Consider the following 27,642-nt stretch of genomic DNA (forward strand, 5'->3'; position numbering starts at 1 on the left):
TGCATGGGAACATATTTTCAAAATGTTTCACATTCAAAGATAAGTAGGAAGCAGGGGGTGGGGTTCAGCTGGAACGCGGTGGAATGGAGTTCCGGAACCTCTTGAAAATGGTCACATGGTTGGTGGCCCCGCCCCCTGATCTCCAGACAGAGGGGAGTTGAGATTGCCCTCCGCGCCACTTGGCAGCGCGGAGGGCAATCTCAACTCCCCTCTGTCTGGAGATCAGGGGGCAGGGCCACCAGCCATGTGACCATTTTCTCCGAGGGCAACCTACTGAGTTCCACCACCTCTTTTCCCAGAAAAAAAGCCCTAGTAGGAAGGATATCCAAAGATTGATAATTAAAAATATTCCCATATTTATTCCTGCAAACTATAAACCAAATGCAACTTTCTCTTTTTCAAAGTCTGATGGATAAGAAAGAACCTACAAATCTTTTAGAGAAAAATAATAAAGTGCATTTTCAAAGCGGAGGGAATAAAGTGTTTTCAAAACATAAGGTATCTGTTCAGCCACTGCAGCAAGTCTAGCCTTGCTTCCTCGATGTAAGGCACATCTTCAGACTTCATGTCCTCAGGTTTGCACTGAGCAAAGCCATGAACTTGTCCAGGATAGACTTTAATTTTGTAGTCTACTGTACAGTATTCCTTCAGCTTCTGTTCCAGTAAAGTGACCTGAAACACACAGTAAATCCGGTTAAACATTTTACAGGAGGTTAAAAACCAACCTTTCCCATTCTTTGCTTGCTTGTCACATGCATTCCTTGAAGGCTTTGCTTTTAAGTGGTGTAATAGGACAAACTTGGGTAGATTGTTGCGGGGAGCAGAGACTTGCCTAAACAGTGTCCTGCAATGTCACTTCTGGCTGCATAACTGGAAGTAATTTTACTACATCATGGCAGGCTCTAGGATTCCACTGAAACTTGATGGTAAAAATCATAGGATTTCAAGGGAATCTTACAGCATCCTGCAATATGATTGTGTCACTTCTGGTTATCATCTACAACTGATGCTGCAGAAGCGCAGGACACTGTTTCCCCCCTGTCCCCACCACAGTCCTATTGTCGTCAAGGTTGAGGTAATTTAGTAGCTCTTCCTTTCTCCTTTAACCACACACCTCAGCATTCCTTTCCATTTGCTGTGGTGTGTGATTAAAGGAGAAAGAAATAGCTACTAAATTCGTATCTGAAAGAGAATTTTCTTTCTTTTTCTTATTTACTTACACTCAAAGGAGGCCACGACCTCAAACTCGACGACAATAGGACGGTGGTGGGGACAGGGAGGAAGCAGTGTCCTGCGCTTCTGCAGCACCCGTTGCAGATGATAACCAGAAGTGACATAATCATATTGCAGGATGCTGTAAGATTCCCTTGAAATCCTATGATTTTTACCATCAAGTTTCAGTGGAATCCTAGAGTCTGCCATGATGTAGTAAGGTCATGTCCTTTTTTTAGTGAAACAAAGGAAAATAGTATTATATAATAAAAGTGCCATTTGGAATGGTATGTTGAGAGAAGAGTATGAGGCTGAGCCCCTCTCAGCACTGTTTGATGCCCAAGGTAAGAGAAACTAAGCAGGCAGTAACAGTGGCCACATTTAGACTGTTGGTAGACTACTTGCTGGTAGCAATTTGAACCAAAGCTCGGGCAAAGAAACAAACCATGTTTCTGTCACCATTAATGCTAATGGGTTGGATCTTAGCCCTATCCTCCAATTACACTAAGCAAAGTTTGAAGTCTTCCTTCAGCTTAAGGACTCATCCTTCCACTTAAGTGGTTCTCTTGTAGGAAGAAGGCAGCTTCCTTGGATCCACCCCGGTAATTTCACACACGCACCCCAGATATTATACCACATGTTATTTGGGGAGGTGTGTCACAATGAGGTTTAGAAGAGATGGTCTTTTTACAAAAAATTAATTAATAAATGTATCCTTGATAAGCATGGAGTGCACGCGGCATGCTTCCTGTGCAGGTCTGGATCCTGACACCTCTGCTTTTATGTCATACCTCTTTCAAGACTGTTCTGAGAATATAGTCCAAGTTAGCAAGGAGGTTTGAGAAGTAGACGCAGACTCCCAATTGGGCCAAAGAAAACAGATAGATCTTCTAAGGAGAGGAGATTTTCCCTACCCAGTCAAACATGGTGGTAGCTCTGGAGAATGAAGAGATCCTTGGTCTGATGTGGTTGGGAACTGCCTTTCAGAGACCTTAAGATTCAGTTAAAAACTGAAGGAAAACACTGGTTTTTGAAGAGAAGGGGACTGGGGTGCTAGAAAGTAGGTACCAGCATCCTTAAACCCAAAAGAGAAAGAGAATCCTAAAAGAAAGTGTACTATAGTGTTTGGGGGAAGCACAGGAACAAAAGCCTCTAAACATAAGAATTTAAGTATCTGTGAATAGCATAAGAACTAACATCTGCGCATGTATTGATTTTACCTCAGAGATTTCTATGTTAAATTACCTCAGGAATTTGGAACCCCTGATTTCACCTGACCTTTCCCCTCGAAAATAAATAAAATAGTTCCTTTTGAATTTTAAAAATGGCTCTGGTGCCATTTCTGCTGTTTAAGGACAAAGAAGAGGGAAAGAAGATGAGGGAATGTTATAATGGCTGTTTTCACATGCGCCCTGGGAGATTGCGCAAATTCATAGCATGAAGCGTCTTCCTAGCACGATCTCCTGGCACGATCCCCTTTAATGGCCCAATGGCGTCAGAAAAAGGGCCATTAGACAGAATTATGCCGGGATATCGCGCTAGGAAGATGCTTTTATGCTATGAGTTTCGCGTGATCTTCTGGGCGTGTGGCCGTGTGAAAATGGCCAATGTCGTAATGTCATTAAGGAAGCCAGAACTTTTCCGTATAGAATAGTATAACGGAAATCTTTCCAAAGACAAAAGCTTACCTGCTTCTGAGAAATAGTGTGATCTTTTCCTCCAAAAATGAAAAACGTGGGGTTCAGCAAATTGTACCTGTCTTCAGAGTCTCTGATAATTCCTAAAGCACATTAGAAAAAAGAGTTTAAGGCTTCCAAACCACACTTACCAGGGAGTAAGCCCATTGAACTCAGTGAGACTTACTTCTGAGTATATAGCCATATCAAGCAATATGTTCTTCAAGGGGAACTACAAACTCAAAAAAACAAGGCTTAAATTTACTTCAGCAGTAAGTGTCTTCCATTATGTTATGTGCTCTTGGTACACAAAAATGTACCTAGAGCACATAACATAATCAAATGTATCAAATGAAAATACAGCATTTGCAGAACTGATCCAACCTGTCCTACGGATCCTCTGAGCCTTCTGTAGCATAAGTAATTGCTTACAATCATGGCAGTTGAAGTGTGATCCAATATTGGGGATGTCCTGTACCCCTTCCTTGCTATTAAGCTCGGCCAATGCAAACTTGTGCTAGCCCTACATCTCCCAAAGGGTCACACTCAGGGCTTTTTTTCAGCTGGAATGCAGTGGAACAGAGTTCCAGAACCTCTTGAAAATGGTCACATGGCTGGTGGCCCCGGCCCCTGATCTCCAGACAGAGGGGAGTTTAGATTGCCCTCTGCGCCGTTCGGTGGCACAGAGGGCAATCTAAACTCCCCTCTGTCTGGAGATCAGGGGAAGGGGCCACCGGCCATGTGACCATTTTCTCCAAGGGCAACCCACTGAGTTCCACGACCTCTTTTCCCAGAAAAAAAGCCCTGGTCACACTAACACAATACGTGTTGCCCAAGGGGTTGCAGAAGACACTGCCCTAGCCTTGCTAGGCTAGTAATCCTTGTGTAGCACGTCCAGGGAGCTGAAGCCAAGTCCCAGCATCTATGCAAAGGCAAAGGTTGGAATCCTGCAGCAACTCTAGGATAGCTCTGTCTGGGGGCACTGTTTTGTAGAGTCAGTGTTGGGTATCAGATTTTCAACCCTTCAGGCATCAGGAAATCCTCACCTCATTAACATTTCCCTAGAAATCCTTGTGAATCTTATAACAGAACACCTATATGTTGCGGGGCCTTCTGGGATTTGTTCTGAGTCACCCACACAGAGTTCATTCCAGGAACTAGCCAGGTTAGTTGGATCTCGCATGTGAACTGAGAACTGTTAGTTTCACTCTACTCTTTTCTGTGGCTGTGCATTGCAAGAGAAGATTGGTAGTGGTGGGTAAGATAAATCTCAGAGAAACGTGTTAGCCATGACTTCTCTTTTAATTGAGGAACCTCTGATAAACTTCTGAAGAACCCCCTTGTTTCCCAGAACAGTTTGAAAACTACTGGCATAGTGGACCGAATGTGACTTTCCAAGAAACCAAGTTAGTTTAGAAATACTGAAATACACCAAAAATATGTGAGTCTGCTCAAATTAACAAGTATTCGTCACTACCATAGGCAGATACTCCAGTCTTTAGTTCAGGGTTTGTCAGCATCAAGTGATGTACAGCCATTCCGCCCCAGGAAAACCCAACGATACCAATCTTCTTAACATTGTACTGCTCCTTTAGACATCTCATGACAATGTCAGCTGTCCTAAGATATAAAAACAGAAGAGAACTCAGATATGTGCATGAAAAATTCTTTAAAATTGCAATATTTTAAACATTTTCCAAATTCAGGCTCTATTGAGGCTACAGTGGAAGCACGGAATCTGAAGCTCCTAGAAGCAATTGACAAGATTGCTCCTTGCAAACCACTCCCTCTCTTGCAGTGAAAACCAGCCCAATGGTTCACCACAGAGCTGGGTGACCTAAAAAGGACTGGAAGCAGGGCTTTTTTTCAGCGGGAACGCAGTGGAACGGAGTTCTGGAACCTCTTGAAAATGGTCACATGGCTGGTGGCCCCGCCCCCTGATCTCCAGACAGAGGGGAGTTTAGATTGCCCTCCGCGCCTTGGTGGCGCAGAGGGCAATCTAAACTCCCCTCTATCTGGAGATCAGGGGGCGGGGCCACCAGCCATGTGACCATTTTCTCCAAGGGCAACCCACTGAGTTCCACCACCTCTTTTCCCAGAAAAAAAGCCCTGACTGGAAGACATCTGAAAAGATGCTGACAGAACATTTGGAAGACTTATGAAGCGGTGCTTATAGCAGCAAAGAAATTTTACTTTTCTGCAACGATTGCATCGGCTAATCCACATCCATCCCAACTATTTAAGATATTTTGACATCTTTTAATACCTAAATCTGAACCTTCTCTGGTTCAAGGACTGACAATTAGCTGTGACACCTTTGCAAAGTTCTTTGCTGATAAAATAGCCCGAATATGCTCTGATCTGGATGCCACCCGTAATATAGGTGAGCCGGAAGAAATGCTTAACATACCATCTGATCCATTTCTGAATCATTTTAACCCACTCACAGTGACAGATACTGAGTGATTCTGCGCACATTGGATAATGCACTTCCAATCCTCATTATAGATCATTTGGAATGGATTTTTTCGTGTACGGAACAAAAAATCCACCTCAAACGATTGATAAAGTGCATTGAAAGTGCATTATCCAACATGTGTGGAATCACTCACTGAAAGAATTCTAGCATCTGAGAAGTCCACTAGTACACTGGATCTTTGCCCATCCTGACTACTCAGATCTTACAAAGACCACATAAAGGAGTTCTTGATGTCCATCATAAATCAGTCACTAACTCAAGGCACCTTCCCTCAACCTCACAAAGAGGCAGTTATCAACCCACTACGTAAAAAACTGTTTTCACACTTAGACAAAAATGATGTAGCCAGTTATTATCACCCAGTCTCTAATCTGCTCTTTCTGGTCAAAGCGGTTAAGACAGCAATAGCTGACCAACTCCGAGCCTTCTTGGTGCATTGGGCCCTTTTCAATCTGGTTTTAGGCCAGGCTATGGGATAGAGTCGGCCCTAGTGGCTCTAGTTAATGACCTCCATCTAAATGTAGGCAAAGGCCATTCTTCAATATCGCTCCTCCTAGATCTATCTGCAGCCTTCGACTCAGTAGACCATGCCATTCGGTTGAGGCATTTGGAGGCAGAAGTAAGTATTAGGTATATGCATCCTTTGTCTGAATTCTGAGAATAAATGAGCTGCAGCATTCTGCACCAACTGAAGTCTTTGAGTTGACTTTGAGGGGAGACCAATGTAGAGTACATTAATGTAGTCTTGATGTTACTATGCCATGAATCCAGGCAGCCAGATCACCCATGTCAAGGTGGGGGCTATCTTCCTGGCTAGTCTGAGTTCTGAGAAGGTCTTTTTTTACAGCAGCATTTACTTGCTTCTCTAGCAGTAGTGCTAGGTCTAGTTTAACCCCTAGGCTCTTAACTGAGGGCCAAGCTACAAGTGACAAAGTTTAGCATTTACAGAGCAGCAAAGAGGGAAGTGCGGGGGTCCTTGCAGCTTAAAGTCTCCCGGTGCAGCCAGGCATAGCTCTGCAGGGCCAGGCCGGGAGAGGGGAAGGGAAAATGCCGTGATGCACCTTGAGAGTGGGAGGAAAGGCGCCCCACGCCTGTACTTCCCTCCCTGCTGCTCTGTAAATGCTAAACTTTAAGCTGCAAGGACACCTGCACTGTAAATGCTAAACTTTAAGCTACAAGGACACCTGCACTGTAAATGCTAAACTTTAAGCTGCAAGGACACCTGCACTTCTCTCCCTGCTGCTCTGTAAATGCTAAACTTTAAGCTGCAAGGACGCCTACACTTCCCGACAAACCTTTAGGTAAGAGAACACAAGTTGAATCTAGGTATTTCGTCACGTCTGTTTTGAGTCTAAGTCAGCCAGGGTCAACTGAACACCATCAAATGTCAGAAGCACAATGTCCTTCAAGAGCTCTGTTTTTCCAACCAGCATCACCTCTGTCTTGTCTGGGTTCAGTTTCAATTTGTTTGCTTTCAGCCAATTGACAACAGTTGTATCACCAGAGGATTTGGATAACAAGATAGAGCTGGGTATCATCTGCAGATTGATGGCATCCAATTCCATAGCTACAGATGAGTTCTCCTAAAGATTTTACATAGAGGTTGAATAACATAGGGGATAAGATTGCACCTAGTGGAACTCCACAAGATAATTCCCACTCTGAGGATAGCTGGTCTCCAATAGCAATCCTTTGAATCCGTCTCATGAGGAATGATTTAAACCAGTCCAAGGCACATCTCCAGATCTGATTAAGTGAGATTTGACTCTCAAAAGCTCATACTCTAGAAATCTCGTTGGTCTTTAAGGTACTATTGGGCCCAGATCTTCCTGTTTTTGTTTTTGTTTTATAAATGTTTTTATTTTTAATTGCTAACAACAAAAACTACAAAAAAGGAAAGGGAAAAAGGGAACAGGGGGAGAGGGGGAAAACAACATAAAAAACACACACTACATCTACAAGTATTGTATTCCCTTCATAATAATTATTTAAAGTTAAACTTTCTAATATGCTATTAGATTGGTAGATCTTATAAAATACAAACTATAGTCAGGATCAGGTCTTCTTCTCCCCCCCCCGCCCCCGGGTCTCGGTCTCAGTTCTCTCTGAACAGCTACAATAGCTGTGCTCACTCCCTCCTCCCTGATGATTAAACACAAAGTCCCTCAGCTGTACTTCCGATATTATCTTGTAGGCTTGGTCTTTATATCTGAACCAGATGCCTTCTGTAAATAACCATTTGTATTTTATTTCACGCTTCCTCAGAAGACCTGCAAACCTTTTATATTTTAATCTTCTTTTCCGAGCTAAAAATGGAACGTCCTTCAATATCTTAACCTTGTTGCCCAGAAAGTCCAAGTCCACATTGTACGAGTTATATGAGATGGTGTCCCGAGTCTTCTTAGATGAAAAATCAATAATAATCTCGCGAGGCAGCTGATGCTTCGTTGCATATTTTGAAGATGTCCGACGGACTTCCAGAATATCGCTTTTTAACTCTTCTTTAGTTGCCTTTGTGGATGACGCCAAAATTTCCGACACCAAATCCTTTAAGTTTTCACTTTCCTCCTCCTTCACATTCTGAAGACGCAATACCGTCTGAGCACGATCCACTTGTAATCCTATCAATTGATTCTCCAAAAGCTTTACTTCTTTGTTTGTTGCTTTCATGAGTACTGTATTTTCCTGAGCAGATTGCTCTGCCCCAGATGCTGCATCTTTAATGGTTTTCACTTCATTCTCAACTGAGCCAACCCTTTGTCCGATTTCATTTAGCTTATCAACAAAGGGCTTCATAGTTTCAACGACCGACCGTTTAACCACCTCTTCAAGAGTTTCTCCCTTCCCCTGAAGCGTCGCCAAAACCGATTTGCTCACAGCAGGGCTCTGCTTTTTCATCGCCATCTTAGGGGGGGGGAGACCGCCAACTAAGTTCCGAAACTCAGTGAAAGGGGAGATATCCGGACCTTCTTAGCTTCAACTCCCACCAATCCTTCGCATACGCTTGGAATAGCAGAAGGGATTCGCTTACTTACAGGTTTTCACCTCAAATCTGCTTGTTGCCATTATCCATGGCCCAGCAGCATGCGATGTGCTGTGCAAGTCTGCCGGCCTCCATAGGAGCAGATGGGCAATTTACCCCCTGCATCGACTTCAGGGGGCTCTTCCTGCAGCGCTCCGGACCCTGGCCCCCTCACTGGGAGTCCTGGGGGTTAACCCTTGCAGGTCAACCACCCGGTCAGGCTGCTCGGCCGCTTCATCCTGGACCTGCGGAGAGGAGCGTCCGACATGGCCGGGAAAACGAAACCGAATCCCAGATCTTCCTGTTTTTGAACTCAGACGCTCAGGAAGTGAGTTTTAATGGAAAATTTTCCCCACAGGGTCATTTAATTATGAATAGTACATGGGCTTCTAAGTGGCTGGGTTCTTTCAGTGGGAAAAGATCAGGCAGGCTCCTGTTTCTGTGTTTATTTTTTCTGTTTATAGATGAACAAACACAGAAAAGGTGTGAGTCAGTGAATCAAGAAGAAAATGAATTAGTCAAAAGTGAATGGATCAATGAAATCAGTGACATGCAATGAATCTAAGAGGAAAATATGGTGCAATTCCTTCACTTTTTCACATTTGGGAAGACAAGTAAATATGGAACAACAAGAAGGATTGATCTATTTGTACGGAGAGCCAAAAGAATACCTAAAGTTAATGGTAAAAGGCATCTGCATGTGTGAATGGAGAAAATGATCTATATTAAGTGATCTCAAACACTATGACCTGCATACTTTTTCAACTCTATACAACTTGTAACACACCCTGCCAAACTCGGACAGCTAGAAATGGCCCATAGGCTGCATTTAGCTTGGCAAGTCACAAGTTGTGTTGGCTTCTTTTAGGCCAGGCATCCCCAATCTTTTCGTGCCTGAGGACACCTTTGGAATTCTGACACAGAATGGTAGGAGCAGCCACAAAATGGCTGTTGCAGGAGGTAGAGCCAGCCACAAAACGGCTGCACCTACTACAACTTTCCTTCAGTCACACAATGAAGATTCTTGTGATGAGGGGCAGCTGCTGCTGAAGCAATTTTTTAAATTTTTTTTACAGGTAATCAGATTGCTTGCTAGGCAAAAGCTCCATGTGGTCCTGTCCACTTTCTAAAAACACTTGGCAGGTAAGCTTACCAGATGAGGTCCAGAATAATACCAGACCCTGGGGAGGCAGATCTCTCTTTAAAAAAATATTCTTTTGCAAGCAAAGCATGTACATGTTTCTGCCCCGGTGCAATGACATCATTTCTAGGAGTGATGTCATCATGCTGACCCTACTTCTGAGAGCCCAGCTAGGCTGGATACTCCTGGGCGGCACCATGCAGCTTCAGGAGGTCAGCTACCCAGGCTGACTGGTCAATTCCACCAGTGCTGTGCAGGAGGCTGGGCACTCGGGCTGGCTGGTCACTTCCTGGTGCCAGCGGTGGCACTCAAGAGGGTAGACAGCTGGGCTGGGCTGGGCAGGCAAACTGCCTGGAAGCAGGGGGGAGGGGGCAGTGCAGGTGTCCAGTATTTGGAGAACATTTCCCATGACAGTCCACAAAAAAAACAGACAGTCCAGGTGATAACTGGATACCTGGGAACCCTCATTGGCAGGTGCCAGGAAAGGTGATGGTGGAAGCCATGGTGCCCACAGGCAGCACATTGGGGACCCCTGTTTTAGACCATAGCCAGTGCTTTGGTGAATCCCACATAGACAGAAGAATCCTAAAACCGTGAAACCCTTTATCTATGTTTGCAGTGCTGAGGAGATAGGCATGTTCTTCCCATAGCCTATTGAGGTTGCATGCCTGTCCCTGCTTACTATGATGTGAGTATAAGCATGTTTAGGATTGTGCTGCGTGGCGTGTAAAGCAAGGATCTTTGTTCAAAACCCCAATAAATACATCCATCTGGCCTTTCGGAATTAGTTGTATTTTTTCTTTTTGGATATTTATCAAGTAATTATATGTTGCAAAATATCTTACCTGTCTACTTTCATGGGATCCCGATGCTTTAACCAGTCTCCAAAATTCTGCCAACGATCATTAGGTGTCCAGGGTGCTTTTCCCAGGAAAAAATCTGGGCAGATGATTCTGTAGGGAACAGCAGTGAGGTATTACCTGGCCAGTTTAGCACCTCCCATTTCCCACAGAGCTGGTTAACCTCCATTTCCTATGTCTACCTTTGCATAATCAGCATCATGCTGAAACCTACGGCAAAGTTATTTACTGGTCCTCTCATTTTTTACATTTAAGATATGTTGGTAATGGTATATGGCAGGCACATACAAATTATGTCCTGCCAAGCCCTGTCTAGCACACTAGCCATGCATGTTGGCCCTAAAAAGTGTGATAAATCTGGGAAGAGGACAGGATAATGCAGCACTATGATAAGTTCTGTACACATTACTTTCCCTGTGTGGAAGAACTGAATTCCATCTGTCTTTATTTTTGCAGCCACGTTATTTCTAGAGCAGCTATAGTGTTCAGAGATGCAATGCTTTATGCATAAATTCCTTCCTTCCTATTAAGTATTGTAATTAACAGCGATAACAGCAACTTTATTGAAGACCGGAAGCACACAGACAGAAACCAGGCTCAAGAGGAGCCAATTTATACATAAGAAGGTCGTACTCCTTTTTAGCAACAACCAATACAAAACAAGTCGTTTGAATCCTTCATTTGCATAAACCATATACATGGTAATTTATTTCCCTTATGGTGATTGGTCTTTATTATACAGATCTGATTGGCTGCTGCCAGCATGAAACAGCATGAAACAGCCAATAGTAACAAAAGCTTCAGGAGCCTTAGCTCAGCCTGAAGCTATGCCAATACATAACTTTCTTTCTTAATTAGATACCCTCAAGTTAGTTCACAGACAATCTTTCTGTATGATCAAAATCCAGATCAAAAATTGGGCCTAGAAAATGTGATAGAGATTGAAGAGAGAAAAAGAACAGATTACTCACAAGTATCCATCAGCAGCAATTATATCAGCAACGAATCTGGTATCGGGGAATTGCCACCCATATATGTCGTGAACCACAATCACAGCTTTGTCTGTGGGGAAGGGGGGCTGGCAAACATATGCTTTGATGTTCTCCACTTGCGTTTCTTGCCCACGCCCCACATAATTGCTTCTTCTTCCGATGTCATATTGGAAAGGCAAATCCTTACTAGACATTTACAAAAACTGAAATGGAAGCAAACAAGAAATCAATGTAATTGAGGAACAGTTTTTGTTTAAAAATATCTATTATATCAAGCAACAGAAACGGAAGATTAAACGTTGATGACTAATGTATTGTCGAAGGCTTTCACGGCCGGAGAACGATGGTTGTTGTGGGTTTTCCGGGCTGTATTGCCGTGGTCTTGGCATTGTAGTTCCTGACGTTTCGCCAGCAGCTGTGGCTGGCATCTTCAGAGGTGTAGCACCAAAAGACATGGAACATTTTGAAAAAACAGCTCTAGAATCAGCACCCCACAAACCTAGTGTATGGTTCCGGTTTGTGGATGATACATTTATCATTTGGAGCCATGGGGAGGAAGAATTGATGGGGTTTTTGAATCATCTCAACAACATCCACTGGAACATACAATTCACAATGGAGAAAGAAATCGAGGGAAAACTCCCATTTCTGGATACCTTGGTCATCCGCAAAGCAAACTTTCAGTTAGGTCACAAGGTCTACAGGAAACCAACTCACACTGATCGGTACTTACACAAAAACTCCAATCACCACCCCCGACAGAAAAGAGGCATAATGAAAACATTAGTGGATCACGCAAGATGGATATGTGAGCCGCACTTTCTCAATGAGGAAATTAATCATCTAAACCATGCACTTCAGGCAAATGGCTACTCCAGAAATGAAATCCGAAGAGCAATCAAACCCAGGATGAATCAAACAACCAAGGAAAAACAGTCTCCTACAGGAAAAGTGTTTTTGCCATATATCAAAGGAATTACTGATCAGATGGGAAAGCTTATGAAAAAGCATAACCTTCAAGCAGCATTCAGACCCACCCGAAAAATACAACAGATGCTACGATCAGCAAAAGACAGTAGAGACCCCCTCACCTCTGCAGGAGTATACCGTATACTCTGCAGCTGTGGACAAGTTTACATCGGGACCACAAAGCGTAGCATCCAGACAAGAATAAAAGAACATGAAAGACACTGCAGACTTGGACAACCTGAAAAATCAGCAGTGGCTGAACATAGCCTAACTCAAACAGGGCACAGTATCTTATTCCAGGACACCAAAATACTGGACAACACTTCCAACTACTTTGTCAGACTGCACAGGGAAGCCATTGAAATTCACAAGCATAAGCAAAACTTCAACAGGAAAGAAGAAACCTTAAGAATGAACAGAGCATGGTTTCCAGTTCTGAAAAACACCAGGCTAACAAAACACTTTATACTCGACAATAGCCCTGCAGAGAAGATTAGCACATCAAGCACCAATCCATATGCAAAAGAACCTCCTCAGGATACAGTGAAGCCTCCCGCCATTAGCATTCCACACCCTGGGAAACTCTTACAGGATGACTCAGCTCAACCCCACCCCTCCTGAGTAGATACAAATGACCTGCCAACATCTTTTCCACACTGTGACACTGAGAGATCTCTGTCTTTTGGTGCTACACCTCTGAAGATGCCAGCCACAGCTGCTGGCGAAACGTCAGGAACTACAATGCCAAGACCACGGCAATACAGCCCGGAAAACCCACAACAACCATCGTTGATGACTAAGATTAGTGATGGGGAAGGGCCATGGCTCAGTGGGTGAGCATTTGTTTTGCATGCAGAAAGTCCCATGTTCAATCACCAGCATCTCCAGTTGAAAGGACCAGGGCTTTTTTTCAGGGGGAACGTGGTGGAACAGAGTTCCGGAACCTCTTGAAAATGGCTGGTGGCCCCGCCCCCTGATCTCCAGACAGAGGGGAGTTGAGATTGCCCTCTGCGCCGCTTGGCGCAATCTCAACTCCCCTCTGTCTGGCGATCAGGGGGCAGGGCCACCAGCCATGTGACCATTTTCTCCGAGGGCAACCCACTGAGTTCCACCACCTCTTTTCCCAGAAAAAAAGCCCTGGAAAGAACCAGGTAGTAGGATAAAGATCTCTGCCTGAGAACCGCTGCAAGTCAGCATAGATAATAATGATAGACCATTGATCTAACACATTATAAGACAACTTTCATTTTCCAGGCTATATCTGCCTTGAGTCTCACTCGGGAAGGTGGACAATAAATGAAGTAAATAAATGATGCCAGCTTCGAACTCTGAGACAATTCCTGTCTCTATACTAGAAGGAAACCTTTCAACAGATGCACACTTTGGGGGAAAGCCAAGCCTGGCAGAATGTTTCTTGTTATACAGCCTTTAAAGAAACCCTTTTCAGTCATTAACAATTTTGTTGCTCATATCTGACATATCAGAATAGTGCCCTATGCTCGATCTTCTCAATATGGCCATTTGCTGTTTGGCAGCAGTTGGGAGTAGTTCACACCTTCTCTGGTTGGTTGGCTCATTGGCTGTTTTGCCTAGTTCTTGAGTGTCATGGGGACAGTCAAGTGTAGGGAGATGCAATGTTAACCTGGAAGTATAGTTTTAAAAGACAGAGACGAAGGGGAGGTGACATTGACAGTGAGAGTGAAAATTTGTGTCTGTAGTGAGATAACTACTCCCAGGTTTTTTCAAAAGCAAGCCATGACTACCCAAAACAGGATCTCAGCTTTCAATACTCCAGCATGTTATTAGCAAGGGCTGCAGCTGTGAAATTCTCAACTCACCTAGCAATGTTGTTCATCTATTCAGTAACAAAACTGAAGGCCAAACCAAATGCATGCTGGTAGTTCTGTGTCTGTACCGCTCAGCTATGGTTAAATCCTGTTCTCAGGTGCATGATGTGCCTGAAAACTGAGTTTTAAAAACTGCTGGGAGCTCCAGATGCTAAAATCCTGGTGCACATCTGGTCTGGTGCTGCTGAGCCAGAGTCTTTTCTGTCTCAGGGACTCTGCTTTGGCACCACCTAGATCCATATATATGATATAGTTCTGTTGCAGACCCACCCTTCTTCTGCTTTTACCTGTGTGTGTATTTACCAATTGCATCTCACAAAGTGATTCACAAATATTTATGCTGCAATCTACACATCAGACTTTAAGGGCCACAAGACCCTACATTATTTTGGCTGTAACAGATGAACACTGGGGTTGGACTAGATGGCCCTGGAGATCCCTTCCAACCCTATGATTCTATGTCTACCCAATTTGAATTTGTCATTTTGGAAGAATTAGATATGAGGATCTTTCTGAATGAAGGTCAGGAAACAATCAAATGTAAAGCAGGAGAAGACAAAATAGTAAACTGGGGTTAACTTACATGACTCCTTTCTTCCCTTTGAGAGACAAATATTTTCCTATATGAAAGCCCCTTATGGACTTTTTGCATGAAACAGAACGAGATGAACTAATGACCTGTGCTTTTGAAGACTGTAGGGAGAGGGAAGGTACGTCTAGATGGAAAAGAGAAATATTTACTGATGGTACTCCTAGACGTGGTGTAGAATATGTACTGTTGTTAGACCTCTTCAAATGGAAAATTGATATATATTTCTACTAATATATATGCTTCCCCCCTTCTTTTTTCTCTTCTTGTTTTCTTTTTCTATTGTCTGTATGTTTTATATCCATTTCAAAAACTTTAATAAAAGTTTATTTAAAAAAGAATTATTTTTCCATCATTTCAAGTGAGAGCCAATTCACACACTACAAAGTCCACAGGAGAGACGTGGACTTTTAACAGACATATTCTGGGAATTCCCTACTGTGAACAATTCACAGGTATGCGGGGGCCCAATTCAGACAAGTACCAGTGGCTACACATGTTTCCCCAACAGGGCAAATAGCAACCTGAAAACAACTCATTAGCCCTATCTTATCAGATCTTGGAAGCTAAGATGGGTTGGCCATGGTTAGTGCTTGGATGGGAGACTGCCAAAGAAGAGAGGAGTGGCTATGCAGAGACAGGTATTGGCAAACCACATCTGTTTGTCTCTTCCCTTGCAAGCCCTATGAAGTCCTCATAAGTCAGCTGTGACTTGATGGAATTTTACAGAGAGAGAGAGAGAGAGAGAGAGAGAGAGAGAGAGAGAGAGAGAGAGAGAGAGAGAGAGAGAGAGAGAGAGAGACTGTATGTGGGAGTGGGGAAGCTTAAGCTTTTTCTCCTCGTACACTGTAGTTCCAATCCAAATTGGGCCCACATATGCCTGGGAATTCAGTTCCCAGAGGGGTCTCCAAGCACACGTCTGATCCAAAGTCCTTGCATGTGGACTTCGTAACATGTAAATAGGTTGCTGGACAGGGTAGCAACCTTTAGTTTCTAACTGGATTTTTGTGTCTTTAACAGATGCAGACCAACACAAATTCAGCAGACAACTCTTCCCTGTACACAAATGAAGTGCTGGGATCCAAATAGGAGTCTAGCCCCTAAAGACTGAATGGATTCCATTCAATTAAGCTTCCTCTTCCTATCTTGCTCAGCTGTCTAGCTCTGAATCAGGAAGTAGCAGAGTCTAGAGAGAAAAGGGATTTTTTTTTAGATAGCTGATAGTATAGAAGTATAGAAGTATAATTATCTTTGATGTAAATACACATTTCTTTTGTCTGACTGATGCTCAGGTTAAACAGGTTTTCAGGTTTTTGGAAACACTACAAAACCCTGCTAAACCTGTTTTCCCAGTGTCAATTTTGGTATGAGTGTACACAGCACAAGTAGGAAGACTTCTCTCATGCCACCTTAAATGCTCAGAAAAAAAGCTGGCTGTAGCCCAAGACTATTCTGTGGTTTAACATCGCCTTATAAGAGTAGGAGATAAAAGCTCAGATTGGGAAACAGAAGGAAGCACATCCCACAGTACTATGGATACATGGAATGTCCTGACCTAAAGGCCAGTCACACATTCTCAACCTAACCTACCTCACAGAATTGTTGTGAGGATAAAATTTAGAGGAGAATGATATAAGCTGCTTTGGCTCTCCATTGGGGAGAAAGGCGGAGTATAAATTAAGTAAATAAATACATTTAAATAATTCATACTATGGCATTCCCCATTACTATGTATGGATATGAAAGTTGGACAATCAAGAAAGGTGACCAGAAGACTTATTCATTTGAAATGTGGTGTTGAAAGAGAGTTTTACGGATCCCGTGAACTGCCAAAAAGACAAATAAATGGGTTCTAGATCAAATCAAGCCTGAAGTCTCCCTAGAAGCTAAAATGACAAAACTGAGTCTATTGTGCTTTGGTCGCATCATGAGAAGACAAGGCTCAATGGAAAAGCAATAATGCCAGTCAGGGATTTTTTTCTGAGAAAAGAGGTGGTAGAACTCAGAGGTGAAACTCAGGACCACACAATGATGTCACTTTGGGTCAGCTGGAACAAGGGGGGAGTTTTTTAAATTGCCCTCGGCAAAAATGGTCACACGGCCGGTGGCCCCGCCCCTGATCTCCAGACAGAGGGGAATTTAGATTGCCCTCCACGCCGCTGGAGCGGCGTGGAGGGCAATCTAAATTCCCCTCTGTCTGGAGATCAGGGGCGGGGCCACCGGCGGTGTGACCATATTCAAGGGGTTCCGGAACTCCGTTCCACTGCATTCCTGCTGAAAAAAAGCCCTGATGCTAGTAAAAATTGAAGGCAGTAGGAAAAGAGGAAAACCTAAGCCATGGCACGACCTGAACAAACGGAATAAGACTTTCAAGAGCTCATTAATTCACATCTCTCAATCTCACCTTCCTCTCAGTCTGCGAGGATAAAATGGTGGAAAGCAGAAGCTTAGATGCCCCTCTGCCCTTCTTGGACAAAGGAGGGGACAAAAGTGCAATGAATTAAACCAAACACTGAATTGAACTGTTTTGAAGGAATGAAGAACAGCGGAGATCTCTTTCCTTCAGCACTCTTCTGGGTTACGCCCATGTGAAAAAGGAAAATCTTTTGCACAAAACGCTAACATAGTGGAGAACTCGCTTCCTTGCATCAGAAAGACCTAGACACATTGATGGTCCTGTTTACATTTATGGTGCAATCCTAGCAGAGTTATACTCTTCTAGGCCCACTGACTTCAGTGGACTTAGAAGGGTGTAACTCTTCTTAGGATCACTGTGTTAAACTATGGGCAGCTGTCATGATATTACTAATGGTAGCAGTTATGAGAATGAGAAAAGGCCATGCAAATCAGGAACAGATGATGAGGACTAGCAAGCTGTAATTAACAATCAGCATGAGCATCAGAATGCTGCTGTCTTATCTAGAGGAGGTAGCCAAAGGGTAGGGAGCATCAAAGCAGCGGCAGTTGAAAATCCTTCCACTTTGAGACAAGGAGTTGTGGGGACGCCCTTCAAAGCCAAGGAAGAGCTATGAATCAAATGATGAAACCATCACAATTGTCTAGTGCACACCGACTGCTCAGCTGCTTCCTGACAAGCATGCCTGAGGAAGGACGGCTTAGTGGAAATCTTGATGTAATCGATTCTAAGAATATGTCAAAAGGAAAAAAATGCTTGGAGATTAGTCTAACTGCTGACAAGAATTACAGGACAAAGAAAAGAAAGAGGATAAAACTGCCGGAGGGTGGAGGACAATACTCTATCTCTAAATATATTATTTTGTTTATTTTTATATGTTTATATAAATATAAAGTGCTGTTGGGTGCTAAATAAGTGCAATAAATCTTTTTAGAACAATAAATAGAGCTATAAGTACAAGACAATATAAAGGTCCTTAACACTAGTAAATACCATAGTACAAACTGCTGTTCTAGAATCACAATTGAATACAAGAATACTCTCATAACACAATGGCCGAATCCACACGGCTCAAGTTTGCTGCTAGTTTCCTGCCATTTATGCGCCTCTCAGAGGGCCAGGGCTCATTTCGAGGGGGAACGCGCAGGAGTGCAGTTCCGGCGGTTCCCCAAAGAGGTCACATGTCAGGTGGCCCCGCCCACCTGACTCTCAGCCATTTTGGGCCTTGGGTCTCTCATTAAATGCTGTAACTGGAGATAGCAGTACCAAGGTATCTTCGCATCTAAAGATAGTTCTAGATCAGCTTTTCCCCTACCTGTGTGAGTGATATCAGTTAGCGTTAACATGCCTGCTTGTTTCCAGTGAGGCTAGAATTCCTTTCCTGGAGGGAACCATGGTTGATTAGTAAATGCCTGCATTGGAGAGAAATCTGGAGCCAACTTCTTTCTCCACCTATCCCAAAATTTTAAGGATGTATGCAGAAACTCATTTTGCTGAAATTGGATGGGGCAGATGGAAGGGCGATTCCAAAATACTTCATTTAGGGTTTTAGGGCTAATATAACTTCCTTCTATGTGTATCCAACCCTCTGTAGCTGTCTTGTTTAGCATTTGAACTACATTGACTAATTTAGTTGCATGGTGGTATAATTTTAGATCTGGTATGCTTAAATTTCCCTTCTGCGAGGGATTACGTATTGTTTTGAAGCTGACTCTATGTCTTTTGTAAGATCAGAGAAAATTATTTAACATTGTTTGCCATTTGTTTAGTTGTGAATTGGACACCTCTATTGGAAGGGAACGAAAAAGAAATAAGAATCTTGGAAACACAAAACTCTTTATTAGGTCTATTCTGTCTGGCCAGGTTAGTGTTTGTTCATGCCATTTTCTCAGCTGGTTTGCAATATCAGTAGTTAATTTAGCATAATTAAATTTGAAAAGGTGTTTTAGTTCCAAAGGGATTTGTACGCCAACATGTCTCCAGCTAGAGGTAACCCAGCTGAATGGGAAATTAGTTTTTATGATTTCTTTTTCCTCCTCGGAAATCTGCTAGTGTTTTGCACACCCCTGGTAAAGATTGTATTGGACATGAAATATAGAGTACCAGATCATCAGCAAACAAGCTTATTTTATGTTTGTGACCTCCCACCTGCACCCCTTTAATTTTATTATTGGTTCGTATTGCTTCAGCTAGAGGCTCTATCCCCAGCACAAACAGCAAAGGGGACAGGGGGCAACCTTGGCCGATTCCAGACGGCCCCCTGCCTCGCGAAACGTTGCGCGTCGTTGCGCGTCGTTGCGCAGAAAACGCGAAATATCGCGTTTTCTCGCGCGAGTTTAGCGCGACGTCGCACAAAATTCGCGCGAGAAAACGCGACATTTCGCGTTTTCTGCGCAACGACGCGCGACGACGCGCGACGTTTCGCGAGGCAGGGGGCCGTCTGGAATCGGCCCATGTCTTGTTCCTTGAGTTACGGAAAAAGAATTTGACAGTAAGCCATGTGCTTGCACTTTTACTATTGGAGCTTCATAAATACTTGATATCAACCTAAGGAATCGTTCCAAAACCCCCATTTTGTTCAGCAAGGCCTGTAAGTATGGAATTTCTAGGGAATCAAACGCTTTTTCTATATCAATTGAAAGCAGTATAGAGGAGCCTGGTTAGTGTTTGCCATAATTTATCATGTTTAGGGTACGTCTGATCTTGTCAGTCATGTTTCTCTTTGCTATGAACCCAGTTTGGTCTATATTTATATAGTTTGGAATAACGTTTTTCAATCTTTGTACTATCACTGAAGAAAATATTTTGGCATCTTGATTAATCAATGCTATCGGTCTGTATGAGGCTGGGGCTGAGAGATCTTTATTCCCTTTTGGTATAGTCACTATTGTTGCTTCCTTCCAGGATTGCGGTAGTGTGCCATTCTCTAATATATTGTTAGAGATCACAGTCAATGGCCCAGCTAAGCTATAAGTAAAAGACTTATAGAACTCTGCAGGGAATCCATCAGGGCCAGGTGTTTTATTGTGCTGTAGATTTTTATTTATTTATTTATTTTATTTTATTTTTAACCCACCCTCCCCGCAAGTGGGCTCAGGGTGAGGTACAACATTGATTAAAATACAACTCAAAATAAATTATAAAAACAGATAAAATACTGTGCCTCTTTCAGGGCAACCAGCGGGAGTGGACTCTCCATACCCCTTGTAGAGGGAGACCGGTGGAAGGCTCGGCAACAATGGGCTAAAATTAGCCTCCACCATATGCCTGGCGGAACATCTCTGTCTTTCAGGCCCACCTAAATGATACAAGATCCTGGCGGGCCCGAGTATCCTCAGACAGAGTTCCACCAGGTTGGGGCCAGGACCGAAAAGGTCCTGGCCTTGGTAGAGGCCAGCCAAGCCTCCCTAGGGCCAGGGACCACCAGTAGATGTTTTCCGGTTGAACGAAGTGCTCTCTGGGGCACGAAGTGCTCTCTGGGGCACATGTTTGATTACTTGTACTTAATTTATTGAAATGGGTTTTTCCAACATCTCCCTGTGATCTGGGGAGATTTGCTTCATGAGTTTGTTTGATTCTAGGTAGTCCACAATATTTTTCTGATCGGGTCCTCTGGTTGAGTAGAGGGATTTATAATAAGCTGCTAGAATGTGAACAATGTCTTTAGATTTTGCACGTAATGATCTGCTTGTCTTTTCTCTTTAACTTTCCAAGAGAGAAGTCTAAGTGATTTGGGGGATTTATTCCAGAATTTTTGTTTTAAATAAATTAAATTCCTCTGTATTTGGGAGGTTTCTATTAGTTCCTCTAATGCTCTGCATTGCGCAAGAAGCGATTTGTAAATTTTTTTACTTCCCTTATGCTTGTGTTCCTTCTCTAAACAATCTATGTCAGCTTGTAGTTTAGTTCTAGCAAGCTGTCTTTCCTTTTTTAGATGCGCTGCCAAGTTGATCAGTTTACCTCAAAGAACTGCCTTCATTGCATCCCAAACCATGGGCAGTGAGGTCCTCTTATCAAATTTTTCCTTAAAATAGTTTAGAATGTCTGTGCTAATTTGCTCCTTTAGTACTTTATTCAATAAAACACGCATGTTCAATAACCAGGTGTGGTCTTTTTTTGGTAGGCCGTAGAATGCTATACAGCATTCAATCCAAGTGTGATCCATCCAAAGTTTCTGTCCAATTTCTATTTTTGTAATTTTGTCAGTTAGTGAAGGAGATGTGAAGAGATAATCTATTCTGGTATAAGTGTTATATCTTGCTGAGAAGTGTAATCTTTAACCCCTTTGTTATGAAGCCTCCACACATCACACAAATGGTATTCTATGGAGGAGAGATAAATGTAGAAATGAGCTGATTCATGCATGGCTTATGATCTGTGATGGTTACTGTTTTTTATGACACTTTTCATTAGAGGTTGCTTTGAGCATTGTGGAGAGGTGTGGTGGGTCCAACAAGTTTAAATCAATAAATACAGTGGCAAAAAGTGGGCTAAGCTTAAAGGGTAGCAGACCTGCTAGATTCCTATTATCTCACTCGCATCTGAAGTCTTCATGCATTTTATGTAACATCCAGGGCTTTTTTTCAGCAGGAACGTGGTGGAATGGAGTTCTGGAACCTCTTGAAAACGGTCACATAGCTGGTGGCCCCACCCCCTGATCTCCAGACAGAGGGGAGTTGAGATTGCCCTCAACTCCCCTCTGTTTAGAGGGCAATCTAAACTCCCCTTTGTCTGGAGAGCAGGGGGTGGGGCCACCAGCCATGTGACCATTTTCTCTGAGGGCAACCCACTGAGTTCCACCACCTTTTTTCCCAGAAAAAAAGCTCTGGTAACATCTAAATGCTATGCATACCCGTAGATTCTGAAGTATCTATGCCTGACAATGTTCAGTTTTTGCTCCTCAGAATTGATAGATGAAGATCACATGATTTCAGTGAAAGTAAGCAAATCTTATGTCCAATTGATGAAAGGAAGCAAATGCAGATGTTTGTGATTTTTTGGAGACCAGATGGATGTTTTCATGGGACATAGAGGTGGATATGAGGAGAACCACTGAGCCTCCAGAAGCATTAATAAAATTTTAAAAATTGATATCCAGTTTTGCAATAGCTTGGGCATATTGCTGGTGGAGTGTGGAGAGCAAGTATTGTGTTACTCATGGTCACCCTTATCACATGGGGTATCTAAGAGATAACACACAAACACATTAGACATAGGCGTCAGATTAGAAACGGATGGACTCTTTGGTGGAGGGAGGGAGGATCACATTGTCATAGGCAGAAACACATTGGCTGGGATCCATCTGTTTGCACAGTGTGGTCTTCTTTAGTGGAGGTGGTGCTTTGTTGTGGAGAGCGGTCCTCCAGCAGTAGACACTGTTTGAAATGGCATGCTGCCTCCACAAAGGAGAGAAAGATCTGCCTAAGGGGGCAGAAGGTATGGATCCAAGCCATTACATTTTACTCTCTTGACAAATGTGATAGCCCAATGACACTTAGGAAAGATTGTCAAAACAGTAGGTGACAAACAAGTAACAAAAGATATTGTGCTAAATTTAAATATTTTAAATGCCACTTTAATGTGTTAAATGTTTTAATGTTTTGATGTTCCCCGTCTTGGGGGATGCTGTTTGCATGGAAGGAAAAATAATCTCCCGCATAACAACGTCTCCCTGATTTATTTTTACATTAAATATGTGATTCAACAAGAAGCTATACCTCACATAAAAATCCTGAATTAATATTCATACAGGCGTTTTACAAGCTCAAAAATCAATATATAAAGTGCACAGTGCTTCAAGTGCTATAATCTTATTGCAACAGATATTAAAGTGCAAATGCTTTCTAGCACCATATGTACACTAGTCCTTCCATCCAAGGTCAAGCTCGCCTTGTATTCCAACTGAAATCGGGTATAGTCTGTAAGTTCGTTCCAATAAACTGCGCAAGTCACAGATTACAAGTAAACCCCTTGTGGTATTCTGTTGGTGTACATTGATAATTCTGTGACATCAATTCTCTAACGGAAGGTCCAGATCCACATTGAATCCGTTTCCAAATCTCTTTTTCAAAGAACACAGTTGTCAAAAATACATGCAACTACCACTCCATAATAAACGCGGGAGATTATTTTTCGTTTGTACTGATATTTACCGTGTTGCTCTGTATATTTGCTGTTTGCATGGAAGGAGCATACGCAGAAATGTTTTAAACCAATAATAATAATAAAATTCAAACAAATGTGTTGTGCTAACTGTCTTGAAAAGTTTTTTTTGTTGAAAAGTGTGTCTGACTCATTAAGACAGGGTGTCTGGCTGGATGAACCTCTATTTCTCCTCTCAGCATTTCTTCATTCATACTAGGTTTGTATTTCAGTCAACTCACTCTAATTAGCTCTCTAAACAATTTACTGAAACCTGACAGGTTGGACAATTTTGATGGAATCCTGTTTAGCCAGAGGGGAATACGCTCATAAACTGTTCATTCCCACACAAACTCCTTCTTGTATCCTACATGGCAATGAAAGCAGATGGGACACGAAGAACCTCCTCTTTTCCAATTCCAATCTTTCTTCCTTATTATTCACCATACTGTCCGTCAACAACGCTATGCCACATAAGCAATATTTGCCCTTCCCATCTCCAGTACGGTACGGAGTAGAGAATGACAAGTTCAGTGTTCTTGAGAGCTGATCTATACTCCAGACAGCAAACAGGGAGCCAGAACAGCCTAGTTTGCTACACCAACTGACCCTGTTACAGGCTTCAGAAGAAAAAGGATCACCTCGGAGGGATATCTCTTGGCACACAATTATCATATTATTCCCATGTGACAAACAAAATTCAGATATGTTATGTTGTAGTATGAAAGGTTTCTCAGTTTCTTGCAGTTTAGAAACATTTTCCCGAGAGTGAAGCTGTGAGCAATTTTTGTACCATACTTTGACAAAAGTTGGGAAGGATTTATCAGAATACAGGGCCCTTTTCACACTACTTACCTGCTCCCGGAACGCTGCGAAATATCGAGCAAAAAACGCGGAAGATAGCGTCTTCTCGCGAGAGTTTTGTGTGACATCGCACAAAACTCTCGCGAGAAGACACTATCTTCTGTGTTTTTTGCATGATATTTCGCAATGTTCCGGGAGCAGGTAAGTAGTGTGAAAAGGGCCCTGTTCCAGGCTGCCAAATTGTCCATGCCTAGCACAAGAGAAGGTAAGCCCAATTCTAGAAAATAGCACCGATTTGAGAGGAGACTAATTACAGTTTGAGACCTTTTCAGTTGTTATGTTTTTGGAACTCCTACTTTGCATACCAGGAGAACAAGCCACTGGTCATCCTTGTGATTTGCTTTATCACCATTATGTGCAAACAGGGCCACAAGTATACAAGTTTTGGTACCTGCAGCAAACCTGGATTTCTGATTGGATACACCGAAGCTGGAAAATATGCATGTTGCCTTTTTCTCACAAAGCAGAGAGAACATATATCAGAATCATCACACATAGCATGCTTTCCTAGTGTGCAAGGAGCACCTAAAACATAATGACTGAAGGGCTATCAAAGGGATGTTTTTTGGCTAATGAGTATTAAGATGCCTGCTTCCTTTTTTTACTATTACAGGTATTATATAGCACATAGGACTATATAGTAAAACTGCCACATTAAAACAACAAGAATCCAGACAAACACCAGGCACGTCGTAGGAAGAAACAACCAGACAGATCACTCCAAGAAACTGTTCAGTTGAAAAGAACTGAATGGAATATAAAGTTTAAAGCCAATAATAAGATGACTCGGTGAACTTCTCTGAGAAGGCATTCCTCACCAGCAGTCTCACATATGAAAAGAAAAAGTCTCTGGCTAGGGTGAGGAGTCAGGGACTAGATTATTCAGGATTTGGGTTGGGGGAGAAATCCCTGCACCAGCTTACAACTGCAGCTCTCCCACACCTAACTGCTAACTCAAACCTGAGTTCCTGTATAGTGGTTGTTGTGGGTTTTCCGGAATGTGTTGCCGTGGTCTTGGCATTGTAGTTCCTGACGTTTCGCCAGCAGCTGTGGCTGGCATCTTCAGAGGTGTAGCACCAAAGCTACACTGGCGAAACGTCAGGAGCTACAATGCCAAGACCACGGTAATACAGCCCGGAAAACCCACAACAACCATCGTTCTCCAGCCATGAAAGCCTTCGGCAATACATCGAATTCCTGTATAGTATTGCCAACGTACCTTGCTTTCTCTCAACTGTCCACTGGCATTCAGCAATGCCAATGGAAACAGGCACATAAAATTTCATCAAGCAGCCACTGTGTGGTATGTAGGTGCCGATTTAAAAAAGGAAGCAAAAGGCAATGCAAAGTTTCAGTTGTGCGATTCAGGACATGCCATCTTGATTGTAAATATGAGATATCCCTTCTAGGAGCTGTAATATTCCAAAATAAAGGTCCCCATTTAAAACAAGCATTATTATTTTCTGAAATATTGAAAACTCTAGAATAAGGGAGGGACAGAGATTAATTCACAAATGGCGACCTTCCTTAAACCCGAGAATCATTTTACACTGAAGAGGACTAAGAAATTGGCATTTGCTTGGTTGTAATTCTGGCAGAAGGGCCGTATTCTGTTCACAAGTACTGAGCTAGTATGTTCCCTCATTTGCATTTATTTGCTGGTTCAATATGTTTGAATGAAATTGCTTTTACTCATTTTTTAAACAGAAATTTTCAGTATGCAAAATCCTTTTATCGGCACAACCAGCAATTGAAGCACTCTGAGAGGCAAAGAAACAGTGAACTACTTGGGCTAGCTCTGAAATCTCAACTTAAGCATGGGCAAGCAGAATGTATGGAGGGGGTGGGGGTGGGTGGGATTGCATCTTTGGCACTCATGACCTGCCTGCATGTATTCAGTTTAAAACTGGAACAGAGTCTGTGTGTGTACAACCTAAAACCCAACAAGTCTGTCCCTGAAACAGGGAACACTGCTTTTCCAGGATTTTGAATCACAGGGGCTTTGTCTGCACTTGTCTCATTTGTAATGCAAGCAGGCTCTCTGTCGATGTGTTGACTGTACATTGGCAAGAGACAGTGCAAGCGGGTGCAGTTTCGCTTCCATTCCTGCACACATTGAAGGCACATGCTTACAATGAGTGAACAGGCTTATATCTTAATGGCAAACGATTACTTTTTAATAGCAACTTCAAGATTTACTTCTTGGTTCTGACTACTTTCAAAATAGCCTTATGAGCCTGTGCATCTTTGCTCAAAAGCAAATCTCGTCGCCTTGAAAAGCTCCCAAAGTAGCAATGCACTGTGAGACTGTAAGTAAAGGACATATCATGCATGTCAGAACCTTAACACAGCTTTATTAGCATATACTGTCCCTGCAACGTAAGGGACGCTCAAGTTTAATATTAAGGAAGAAATTTCATTTCGACACAATAATACACGGTGTTCGTATATCACTTTTATCTGATTAAGATGTCATTGTGGTGTAGAGGGCTAGCAGTTGGACTAGGATCTAGTTCAGTGTTAAAATCCCTGCTCTGCCGTCGCCTTGCTGGGTGACTGGTCCAGTCTGCACTCCCTGTCTCTCTTTCTCAGCCTAACCATGGGGTTGTTGCATGGATGAAAAATGGGGAAGGGGACTCCTGTGTGCTACGTTGAGCTCTCCGGAGGAAAGGCAGGATAAAAACACACTAGTAGGTCAACTGCTTCATATCTGTTCTCTTGTTCTAGTCCTTACAAGAAGCCTGTATTATAATCCCCATATTGCAGATGTGAAGGTTGTGGCAGATACACAATGACTTGCCTAAGGCCACCCAGAGAGTTCAAGACAGAGAGAAGATTTGAACAAGGATATTTCTGGGTCATCACTCAAGCCCTGTAGCTACTTACAGTACATCTGCCTGGACTACGGCGCCTGTTGCCGCTTGAAGTTGCCGCCAGTTAACTTGCACTGCTGCTTTTATACCCTCAGCAAAAATGTGGGTGATGAGCTTAACCCTACCTGTATGTGCCTTGATCCAGAGGGACTGCGGACTGAACCCAGAGGGTCCTTTTGGGAACTGCAGAGGCTTGGAAGATGCCCAAAGTGGTAGAAGCAGCTCTGTCTTGTTACTCGGCTCTGCAGCTCTGCCGCTGTTCGTTTCAGCTATTCTAGGAGAGAGAACTGTGAGAAGGGAGAAGGGGAGGTGGCTTTAGAAGTAAATGCCTAAGCCTGAAATACCGGAAAGGGGAGGAGAAATGACTTAGTAGAAGAGGTGCGCTTGGTTCCAAACAGGTACAGACTAATTTTGGTTCCCACTTGGCAGCATTGTCCTTCTTCGGTTGTTTATGCAAAAAAAGATAGCCCTTTGTCTGCTTCCCTGGCTATATACACACAGAAGTCTAGATTTTCATATTAATCTTCACACTTCCTGTAAGGTAGGGATCTGCAACATGTG

The 27,642-nt window shown here is 42.9% G+C and overlaps 1 protein-coding gene across 2 annotated transcripts; it reads right to left on the reverse strand.

The window, feature by feature from the left end:
• Window positions 1–348: 348 nt before the first annotated feature.
• LOC129333693 (carboxymethylenebutenolidase homolog) lies at window positions 349–27,365 on the reverse strand. 2 transcript variants are annotated; one of them, XM_054985524.1, is made up of 6 exons: window positions 27,207–27,365; window positions 11,362–11,585; window positions 10,376–10,483; window positions 4,366–4,508; window positions 2,901–2,992; window positions 349–672 (listed from the first exon to the last, which is right to left on the reverse strand). In XM_054985524.1, exons 2-6 carry the CDS (start codon window positions 11,574–11,576, stop codon window positions 487–489), a joined length of 744 nt encoding a protein of 247 aa, XP_054841499.1. In that variant the 5' UTR covers window positions 11,577–11,585; window positions 27,207–27,365; the 3' UTR covers window positions 349–486. The 2 variants fall into 2 exon arrangements, with proteins under 2 accessions (XP_054841499.1, XP_054841501.1); XM_054985526.1 differs by lacking the exon at window positions 27,207–27,365 and adding an exon at window positions 14,782–14,847.
• Between the last annotated feature and the right edge of the window lie 277 nt (window positions 27,366–27,642).

Source organism: Eublepharis macularius, chromosome 7, assembly GCF_028583425.1.
Source record: "Eublepharis macularius isolate TG4126 chromosome 7, MPM_Emac_v1.0, whole genome shotgun sequence".
In the NCBI taxonomy this organism is placed as follows: Eukaryota; Metazoa; Chordata; class Lepidosauria; order Squamata; family Eublepharidae; genus Eublepharis; species Eublepharis macularius.

What these genes read in the sequence shown, in the direction of transcription:
- LOC129333693 (XM_054985524.1), bottom strand. Translation starts at nt 11,576, where the DNA reads ATGTCTAGTAAGGATTTGCCTTTCCAATATGACATCGGAAGAAGAAGC. An exon ending in GATCCCATGAAAGTAGACAG is followed by an intron (nt 4,509 to 10,375) that starts GTAAGATATTTT and finishes TTTATATCTTAG; the next exon opens with GACAGCTGACATTGTCATGA. An exon ending in ACACTATTTCTCAGAAGCAG is followed by an intron (nt 673 to 2,900) that starts GTAAGCTTTTGT and finishes TGTGTGTTTCAG; the next exon opens with GTCACTTTACTGGAACAGAA.